Source organism: Argopecten irradians, unplaced genomic scaffold, assembly GCF_041381155.1.
Source record: "Argopecten irradians isolate NY unplaced genomic scaffold, Ai_NY scaffold_0787, whole genome shotgun sequence".
In the NCBI taxonomy this organism is placed as follows: domain Eukaryota; kingdom Metazoa; phylum Mollusca; class Bivalvia; order Pectinida; family Pectinidae; genus Argopecten; species Argopecten irradians.
The window spans coordinates 1,733-12,932 of record NW_027188254.1 but is presented as its reverse complement, the minus strand read 5'-3'; the positions used below and the strand labels follow the sequence as shown (position 1 = coordinate 12,932).

The window sequence follows — 11,200 nt, the reverse complement described above, 5'->3', positions numbered from 1 at the left end:
CCTGAAAACAGGAAGTAGGCCAGCTAAAATTAAGAAAATTTGCCCTTTTGGGGCCCCACCCCTCAGCCCCTAGGGGTCAGACCAGACTCATTTATATAAAATATGATTTTCCTTCCCAAATGATGTTTCACACCAAATATGGATGAAATCCATCCAAGGATAAAGGAGGAGTAGGATTTTAAAGCTAAAATTAAGAAAATTTGCCCTTTTGGGGCCCCACCCCTCAGCCCCTAGGGGTCTGACCAGGCTCATTTATATAAAATATGATTGTCCATCCCCAATGATGTTTTACACCAGATATGGATGAAATCCATCCAAAGATGAAGGAGGAGTAGGATTTTAAAGCTAAAATTAAGAAAATTTGCACTTTTGGGGCCCCACCCCTCAGTCCCTAGGGGTCGGACCAGGCTCATTTATATAAAATATGATTGTCCTTCCTCAATGATGTTTCACACCAAATATGGATGAAATCCATCCAAGGATGAAGGAGGAGTAGGATTTAAAAGCTTAAATTAAGAAAATTTGTCCTTTTTGGGCCCCGCCCCTCTGCCCCTAGGGGTCGGACCTATCTCATTTATATAAAATATGATTGTCTTTCCCCAAGGATATTTCACACCAAATATGGATGTAATTCACTCAAGGGTTTAGGAGGAGTAGGTTTTTAGGTCATCTGACCGAAGGTCAGGATGACCTATTGTCATCGTGTTTCGTCCGTCGTCGTGCGCCGTGCGCCGTCCGCCGTGCGCCGTGCGCGCCGTGCGTCGTGCGTCGTGCGTAAGACTATTTATACAAAAGCCTACTCCTCCTTCATCCTTTGATGGATTTCATCCATATTTGGTTTGAAGCATCATTAGGGAAGGACAATCATATTTTATATAAATGAGCCTGGTCCGACCCCTAGGGGCTGAGGGGTGGGGCACCAAAAGGGCAAATTTTCTTATTTTAAGCTTTAAAATCCTACTCCCCCTTCATCCTTGGGTTGATTTCATCCATATTTGGTGTGAAACTTCATTAGGGAAGGACAATTATATTTTATATAAATGAGATTGGTCCGACCCCTAGGGTCAGAGGGGCAGGGCCTCAAAAGGGCAAATTTTCTTAATTTTATCTTTAAAATCCTACTCCTCCTTCATCCTTGGATGGATTTCATCCATATTTGGTGTGAAACTTCATTAGGGAAGGACAATCATATTTTATATAAATGAGCCTGGTCCGACCCCTAGGGTCAGAGGGGCGAGGCCACAAAAGGGCAAATTTTTTTAATTTTAGCTTTAAAATCCTACTCCTCCTTCATCCTTGGATGGATTTCATCCATATTTGGTTTGAAACATCATTGGGGAAGGACAATCATATTTTATATAAATGAGCCTGGTCCGACCCCTAGGGGCTGAGGGGTGGGGCCCCAAAAGGGCAAATTTTCTTATTTTAGCTTTAAAAGCCTACTCCTCCTTCATCCTTGGATGGATTTCATCCATATTTGGTGTGAAACTTCATTAGGGAAGGACAATCATATTTTATATAAATGAGCCTGGTCCGACCCCTAGGGGCTGAGGGGTGGGGCCCCAAAAGGGCAAATTTTCTTATTTTAGCTTTAAAATCCTACTTATCCTTCATCCTTGGATGGATTTCATCCGAATTTAGTGTGAAACATCATTAGGTAAGGACATTCATATTTTATATATTTGAGATAGGTGTGACCCCTAGGGGCTGAGGGGTAGGGCCCCAAAAGGGCGAATTTTCTTATTTTAGCTTTAAAATCCTACTCCTCCTTCATCCTTGGATGGATTTCATCCATATTTGGTTTGAAACATCATTGGGGAAGGACAATCATGTTTTATATAAATGAGCCTGGTCCGACCCCTAGGGGCTGAGGGGTGGGGGGCCCCAACAGGGCAAATTTTCTTAATTTTAGCTTTAAAATCCTACTCCTCCTTCATCCTTGGATGGATTTCATCCATATTTGGTGTGAAACATCATTAGGTAAGGACATTCATATTTTATATATATTTGAGATAGGTGTGACCCCTAGGGGCTGAGGGGTGGGGCCCCAAAAGGGCGAATTTTCTTATTTTAAGCTTTAAAATCCTACTCCTCCTTCATCCTTGGATGGATTTCATCCATATTTGGTGTGAAAAACATTATTGATGAAGGACAATCATATTTTATATAAATGAGCTTGGTCCGACCACTAGGGGCTGAATGGTGGGGCCCCAAAAGGGCAAATTTTCTTAATTTTAGCTTTAAAAACCTATACTCCTCCTTCATCCTTGGATGGATTTCATCCATATTTGGTGTGAAACATCATTTGGGATGGACAATCATATTTTATATAAATGAGCCTGGTCCGACCCCTAGGGGCTGAGGGGTAGGGCCCCAAAAAGGCAAATTTTCTTAATTTTAGCTTTAAAATCCTACTTCTCCTTCATCCTTGGATGGATTTCATCCATATTTGGTGTGAAACATTATTTGGGACGGACAATCATATTTTATATAAATGAGCGTGGTCCAACCCCTTGGGGCTGAGGGGTGGGGCCCCCAATGGGCAAATTTTCTTAATTTTAGCTTTAAAATCCTACTCCTCCTTCATCCTTGGATGGATTTCATCTATATTTAGTGTAAAACATTATTGGGGAAGGATAATCATATTTGATGTAAATGAGCATTGTCCAACCCCTAGGCGCTGAGGGGTGGGGGCCCCAAATGGGCAAATTTTCTTAATTTTAGCTTTAAAATCCTACTCCTCCTTCATCCTTGGATGGATTTCATCCATATTTGTTGTGAAACATCATTGGGGAAGGACAATCATATTACAAATGAGCCTGGTCCGACCCCTAGGGGCTGAGGGGTGGGGGGCCCCAAATGGGGAAATTTTCTTAATTTTAGCTTTAAAATCCTACTCCTCCTCCATCCTTGGAGGAATTTTATCCATATTTGGTGTGAAGCATCATTGGGGAAACACAATTATATTTTTATATAAATGAGTCTGGTCTGAACCCTAGGAACTGAGGGGTGGGGCCCCAAAAGGGCAAATTTTCTTAATTTTAGCTGGCTCACTTCCTGTTTTAAGGTTTCAGTCTCCTATCTCAATGAAAATTGGTTTATAGGGGTTTTAATTGATGCCGAACAACATGCAAACATTTTCGTAAAGATTTTGGTATTCCAAGATGGCCGCTGGCCCACTTCCTGTTTTAAGGTTTCAGTCTCCGATCTTAATGAAAATTGGTCTATAGTGTGGTTTTAATTGATTCAGAAGGGGGAACTTTAGGTAAGGACAATCATATTTTATAAAGGACCGAGGTAAGACCCATGGGGATAGTATGACCGGGGTCCAAAATGGGAGCTTTGCTGAAATTTGGCTTTAAAATCTGACTCCTCCTTATATTAATCCTTGAATGGGTTTCGACCATATTTGGATGAAGGGCTACCAAGTTTGTTCAACAAATGACATGTACCTTTTTCAGAAACTTACATATTCAACTAAGGAGTTCCTTGTATTGTTTATATTAATCGTTAACCAATACTTTATACTGTGACTTTGTTGTTTTGTGCCATGAGTCAGATGACCGTTAAGGCCCATGGGCCTCTTGTTGTATAAATAGTTTTACGCACACGCACGGAGGACGGCGCACGACGACGGACAAAACACGATGACAATAGGTCATCCTGACCTTATAAAAATGTATAAAATAAGATTGTTAACATATTTTGATAGTTAATTTTGCATTCTTTAAATAATGAAAAAGTATGGGGTATATGATTTCTAACAAAAATAAAAATAATACACTTACATTTTGTGCTAGATAAATGCTTTGTTATGAATCACAACCATAACATATTGTCTCTTTGATTTAGTGAAATTCAGGACCAGCTAACAATAATTTATAAATGTTCTATTAGTAGCTGACACAGGGAAAGGAAGGGAAGTAAATATCATATATCAGACTTGTATTTAATCTGAAACATTAATGCATGCTTAAAAGACATTCAGTGTCTTATTTGGCATATACAAAATATACTCAAATGATCATAGTCACAGCATTCAGGTAGCTTAATCGGTAAAGCATCCATGTGTTCAGATGTCCTGGTCCTACATTGGTGCCCTGGGCCAAACCTCATGTCCTCAAGTGATGGGGTGAATATTTAACAAGCTTTTAAGGAGTTACTAAAATCTGGGTTGTGTTGAAACAAGGAATGTAATTGTTCTGATCAGGTTGATTGGTGGCATCTATAGGAAACTCAATACATTTTTTGTTGTATAAAAGATAAACAGAACAATGGTAATGTCTTTGACTACTTTTACTGAATCATTACATGGTATTTATAATTATATATAGATGGTATTATACTGTGGGATCTGTCCCACAGGTGATCTGAATCACACTACTTTCACACACTCATTTGTCAGTCCACACTTACAACACACACACTACTGGTGTTATGTACCACTGGGTACCGACGGCTCTTAGGTCTGTACTGATGATTTTTTTTGTAAATCATATCCTACAAAATCATTCATCCATTACATACACCTACCATCCAACCAGAAACAAATATTTTGATAAATGTCCTTGAACTCCAATTCTTCTTTACAGATCACTGTCTCTCTTAAGCTTTCGTACCACTTTACTTCAAAACACAAGAAAAACTAAAATTCAAATCCACCAGCTCGTAAATTAACAGCTTTATCAAATAATTTAGCTGAAAACGCTGTAGTTTAGATGTAATAAAATGTACCCAGGCAAACTGATCTTGGAGGTGGGTGTCTTGATATTTGAAGTGACCATTCTTTACCCTTTCTTGTATTAATTAAGTACATATTTTGTAGTCTATAGTCTAGAATATAGTAACGTTTATTGTTTATGTATGTAATCTAAGAAAATCATCTCATATTTAAATATACTTATAAATTACTACCAAGAATCTCTGCCTAGATATTGATGATAGCAACACAATAATCATTTTAGTAGACAAAGTGTATTTGTAAAGAGATATTAGTACTTATATGTGTTATCTCAACTTACCTGACAGTTGATCAATGTTTTTTTCTCAATTTTGCAAAATCATTTAATTAATTTCTATGTTAAATACAAATGCACACAATATAGAAAAAAAAAAAAATCAAATACAAATTTCAGCAAATAAAAAGAAAATTACAACAAAATGTCACATATGCCTTTAACTTCTATACAGCTAGAGGAGACTCCAGCTAAATTTACAGTAGCCAGCAGTGTATCGTGTACCAAAGGAGCATAGACTTAAAAGTTTGAAATATACCGATAATCAATTGCTACCTTCCTGCAAAATCTTTTGGTATTGTGTACATGTCAATATCTACAAGTTTTATGAACCCCATAAACATGTATATTTTTAAAATGTAACTGTAAAACGAGGGTTAAAATTTTTCGAGTCCAAAAGTTATTATTTTTCCGTAAATACTCCACTCACCATAACTTCCAAAACAATTTCAAGTACTAGATTTATATGTTAATTTTCATAACAAGAGTCACATGAAAACTACCATACCATAATGACATGTAGTCATATATTTAGTAAAAAAGCTGGAGCCTTGGCTTTCTGCAAATTTCTTTTTCTCTCTGATTATTCTTATATTACCTTTCCAAAGAAAATGGATATTCAAGGCAACTTATCGCAATGCTGTACATATAAATCATACATAAATATAACAGATTTATAATATCACACGACAATCTGTAAGACAGATGTTGTATAAGGTATATATAGTGCTATAGTTCATATCGCAGAAATTGCTTCAGTTTCATTGGCAAGGGTAGACTGGTAACATCTTCTTCCTTGGTCAATTGAAGAATTCGGTCTCTGCATGCATTTTGAAGTGATGACACTGCAAAGAAAAATTGATGTCACAAATTAATACAATTGTTTACAGTATAATGTTTTGGTATGAATGATCAATATCACTCACTACAAATATGATGTAGAACTTCTCAGCTTAATGTCAGTCATAATCAAGACTGTGGTATGTTTAGTACTAAACCTAGCTAGGTTGAGCTTGTAATCATGTATTTCATCCAGTAGGGAATTGATTATGAATATTGTAGCAAGGCTATACGGTTTCATGAACATCAGCACTGTCAAATGTGCCGAAATATTTTTGAAATATATATGTTAAGAATCCTTTTGTGTCAAAGATCAATTATGAGATGAAGATGTCTTACCATTTTCTTGGATATACCAATTTGAGCATCCTCGATACTCCAGGGGTTCTGATCACTTACGATCTCTATAGCCCTGTACTATCTCATAGTAAAATTGAAGGCAGCTCAGCGGAAAATTCAGACCAATCACAGTCCAGCAAATATTTCCTTTTAAGACTACAGAGAGAGTGATGCTGAACATCATAGCCACACAGTGTACCATTATACAGCTGTTTTGATGTACTTCAAAGGACTCAATTACCTGTTCTGTTCTGTTGCCTCCAGTTTTACTATGAGATAGTCCAGGGGTGTAGAGATCGTAAGTGATTGGCACCCTTGGAGTATCGAGGATGCAATTTGAGATGCACAAGTGAAAATACGCCCTCTAAAGATATTAATATACTCACCACAATACAATTGTATAATCCTCACTTGTTTTGTTGTACCATAGACATCTACTACTGCATAAAGTGGTCCCCCTTGATGGGGAATATTTCTTGCACAAGGTCCCTGATCTTCCCCATTAATGATAAATCTCATCTCTGCTGTCTCTCCCACCACCCGGTACATGATTCCAATCCTACTACCAATGTCTGTTGGAAGAGCACTTTCCGAGGAAGATGTACTAACATTATTATCATAACTATTTGACAGGAGTTTCCGTAGTGGGAGCAGTAGACTCCTACTGAAAGAGCCTTGCGGCGTGTGTATCACCTCCGCATCCCCTAACACAGACTGATGAATCTCCCGGTCCAAACTGTCCGAGTCTCCAGACTCGGAATACACCACCTTATTGTGGGACTTTGTCACAGCAAAAATCCAGGACTTTCCCATATTTTGGAGATCTGGTAATGCATATTGTGGAAGTTCAAACTTACAACTCGGGTCAAATTGAGTTAAACCTATTCTCATATGTCCACTCCATCCTAATTCATTTTTCTCAATCTCTACTAGAAATATTTCTCCAGGCTTTAAGGCTTTCTCACTAAAGGTCAGGGCATGTGCAAAACTGGTCTCCCTATAAGCAACCATGTTGTCATGGAGGAGACGAATGTTTTGTCCATGGTAGGGGTGGAATTTTGTCACTGGCATCTTGTTGTCATTTCTGTAAATATGAGAAATAAAATATTTAGTTCATAGCGGATAGAATGAATATATTATATAGATAGAAAGTCATCAACTATTGCATTTAAACCAATTATTTTATTATGAAAGCACCAATATCACTTTATAAGTATCTCCCTCTCCTTTTTTGAGGCCTATAGTTCACATGGTAATTACCTTGAATTCAAATTCAACGACTGAAATTATAAGTACCATGCATGTTATCTTTTTATTTTGTTTCTTTTGGAAATTGAGTTATAACTTACTGCTTCAGTGTTTGAAAGTTGAACATATGTACAGCCCCTCTATTTTTCATATTTTTACATTAGCATTATATTCCAGGCTCCTGTTACCTACACCTACACATGTATGAGGTATTATTCCACCCTGATTACATTGGTTGGATATACCTATATATGCAACCTCATAAAAGATCAGTATGTCTGCCATGCTGATGTCAGCGACCGATTATTTGTCACTGGGTTTAAACATTTCAAAAACTATTCAAATAGCAGGACATACATGTATAACCAATTACTGACTACTTGATGATTACATATTAATCCATTCCTGCTAATGATTTTGTATGACACCACTCATGCCATATATTGCTAAATCCTTGTTAAATTGTATCAAGTCTATGTGCTCAATTCCACTGTCAGCGATATGCATAATGGAAATGAGGCTTACTTTGTTCCGCTTGTTTTGTGTACATGTTTAAATAACTCTTAATTTTCATAAATCCTCAATATTCCTATTCAAATTAAAAATGGCGGTCAATACAAGTGAAAATATGATGAATGTTTTAAGAAATGCATTAATCACAGCTTCTTGGACTAATTTTTTGGAAAATTTTTGCAATACATATGTATATAAATGTGACTTTTAATACATTTTATACCGTTTTCATCAGCTGTGGCCCAGCAACAGGAATCAATGGCTGTGCTCTTTAGAGGTCACACGGCGCAATGTTACAAAGTATGTATCTCGTTGTGCTAACCTCTAACATCATTGGAGTTGCATCAATCTGATTAAAATACTCCGTTCAATAGAGGGTCTGACAATATCCCATAAGGGGTCAAGTCCAGATGACCTTTACACCACACGTGTACTTCAGATCATCCTGGATACTCCAGGGGTTCCAATCACTTACTATCTCTACACTTCTGGACTCAATATCATAGTAAAACTGGAGGCAACAGGTAATTCAGTCTTGTGATGTACATCAAAAGAGCCGTATAACAGTACGCTGTGGTTGACTGTGTGGCTTTGAAACTGGGCGTTGCTCTCTCTCTCTCGTGTTCAAAAGAATTTTTGCTGGCCTTCATTTTTAAAATGAGATAGCGCATAGTCCAGGGGTGTAGAGATTGTAAGTGATCAGAACCCCTGGAGTATCGAGGATGACTTCAGATCAAATGTAGTTTCTACACCTTGCTACATCAATTGAAGACATCATTTCGCCTTGGTATACATATGCAATATTAGCTCTGTTGTGCTCTTTGGGCGAGATGACCACGTACACGAACATAATTAATTCTGACTGTTTTTTCCAACTATTTCTTCTCCTGATATTCACTGTCAAAAATTTGCAAGCAGTAATTTGATTGGTCATTTCAAAAGGTCACCTGGACATGACCCCTAATGGGATTTTCTGAGACAGATCCTCTTATCAAACATAGTGATAATAAGGATCTGTATTTTAAGAAGTTTTATTTAGTGTCGTATACATACAATGAAATAACATTAGCTCTGTAGAGCTATTCTTATGACAAACAAAGGACTGAATAAAGACACGAAAATGATTTTTTCAAAGGACCATTAGCAACTGGAACAGTCTCAGACTCTGCCACAAACAATAGTATCCTCCATAAATTGAACCATAAACTTAAAATTTTTCTAAAAATCTTTTATAATTTCTCTTTCTTTCTCCAACACCTGCTACTTTTGTCGTACATCTTATAGCTATTTCAAGACATAATCTTCAACTAGATGAAGGTTATCATTATAGCATAGATTTAGAAATATTTAATCCATTGACAAACTGTGTACAGTGATCATAAAGGCAACACAGGCCAAGTTTCTCATGCAGACAAAATAGACAATTTAATAATATATCCCATAGGTGGTATTGTTATGTTTATATTACAAATTATGGCTAGCCCAAATTATGAGAAAAACATATCATATATGTTACTGATATTACTGATAGTGGGTATTTTTTATATTCATATGCTAGGCCTAACTGTAACTCCTGCGTAAACTGGACCAAACAACACTGCAACTTACAACTGTTACATTTATCAGACTGCAATAAGCAGTGTATTAGTGTATATTGTTGTTAAAACTTACCTATCGATTACAAAATGAATGTTTATCAGCAAAATAGCATGTTCTATGCCTATTTTCTGAAAGGACTTTCGGTCCGCCAATAAAGATTTGCTATACAAAAAAATATGATCTAAGTCCTTCTTCGGTCTTCAGCAAGTGCTTCCGTTTTCCTTCCAGAAGTGTTTCCTTAAACATCACATGATTGGATGAGACGTAACACAACAACCAATCAATAACTCGGTTGCATTACGAGAGCTGAAGGGCCGCGAAGATGGAAGAACCAAACGTGTGATGCTGAACTTGAAAGCTTTTGTGACATTTAAAAAAATTGTTTGACATTATATCTGTATACAAACATCATGTTTGTAACAAGGCAAATTCCAGCGGAACACAAAGATCTTATTCATGATGTTTCATACGACTTTCATGGAAATCGCATGGCTACTTGTTCAAGTGACCAGACAGTAAAGGTAAATCTCGATTGTCTAGTTTCGGTTTGTGTAAAATTTAATTCACGTGTGGTTTGTTATGACGGGTTGAGTTATCGCAGTTATTATTATTTTCTTTCTAAAGTGAAGAATTACATAAATGCATTTTGGGACAATATTTCGTGGAGTTATGGCCCCTTAGTTCTATTACATGTATCGGGTATGGATAATCGGGTATAGCTATAGGCCTAGTTGATCCCTAAACAAGCGACCAGTTCTCGCCGGGTACCAATTCTCGCCATCGCATATGAACAAGTATGATCACAGACGAATTTTGTGACATTGTTTGTGAAAATCAGGATGGTAGTGTGTTCTATCAGAAGAAACCTTTATTGACTAAATTTTAAATCGTCATCAATGTCAAATACCTACCTCTTTTTCATAATTCAACAAGTATTTTGACAAAATCAGCCGTAAAATTCATTTAAAACAAATATTTACATCTCCTAACGTAAACTTTCATGACCCAGACAAAACTTCATGGTGAAAGCGATCCGGCCGGCAGTATTGCAACCTCACCCGATTTCCCCGGGTTGACCCGTTTTTAGACATTTGAGAATGCGTAACCCGATTGACCCGTCGGGTCATCAAATAACCCGATTTTCAGCACTTGAAAAAAAAAGTGTTAAAAAGCTCACAAAAATGACGTCAGATAAAGCCACAAGTGCAATTTTAATTACACCTCAGGGCTTAAGGCTCATATGAGACCCCTGTATAATGCAGGTAGCTATGTTTGTGTTTACACAAACTTTCATAAAGGTGTGAAATTGTGGCAATTAATCTATTCAGTCGTGCATCACGATGTCCATGATCGTTTTTAGCCAGAGCCAGCTAGCAAAATCAGACATGGTCAATTAATACTGTTCAAAATCAGAAATAATCTCTTCAAAACTCTTCAAAAGTACAAACAACTGTGATTTCAGACAAAGATTTACTCACATGAATAAAACATAGTCAACGTGAACGGTATCTTGTTGCAGTAGGCAGGCAAGCCAATCATAATGGCCGCCACTTTGTTTAGTCAAAGATAATAGTGAAACCGGACATGTGAAGAACAAAAAAAAAAATCAGGATTTTATTTATTTAATATTTTAAAAAATACATTTT

At 37.0% G+C, this 11,200-nt stretch overlaps 1 protein-coding gene across 1 annotated transcript; it reads right to left on the bottom strand.

The window, feature by feature from the left end:
• Positions 1 to 4,280: 4,280 nt before the first annotated feature.
• LOC138313626 (neuralized-like protein 2) lies at positions 4,281 to 9,784 on the bottom strand. Its single transcript, XM_069253982.1, has 3 exons — positions 9,627 to 9,784; positions 6,581 to 7,278; positions 4,281 to 5,860 (listed from the first exon to the last, which is right to left on the bottom strand). The coding sequence occupies exons 2-3, from the start codon at positions 7,263 to 7,265 to the stop codon at positions 5,745 to 5,747; spliced, it is 801 nt and encodes a 266-aa protein (XP_069110083.1). The 5' UTR covers positions 7,266 to 7,278; positions 9,627 to 9,784; the 3' UTR covers positions 4,281 to 5,744.
• Between the last annotated feature and the right edge of the window lie 1,416 nt (positions 9,785 to 11,200).

What these genes read in the sequence shown, in the direction of transcription:
- LOC138313626 (XM_069253982.1), bottom strand. Translation starts at nt 7,265, where the DNA reads ATGCCAGTGACAAAATTCCACCCCTACCATGGACAAAACATTCGTCTC. An exon ending in GATTATACAATTGTATTGTG is followed by an intron (nt 5,861 to 6,580) that starts GTGAGTATATTA and finishes TTTTCTTTGCAG; the next exon opens with TGTCATCACTTCAAAATGCA.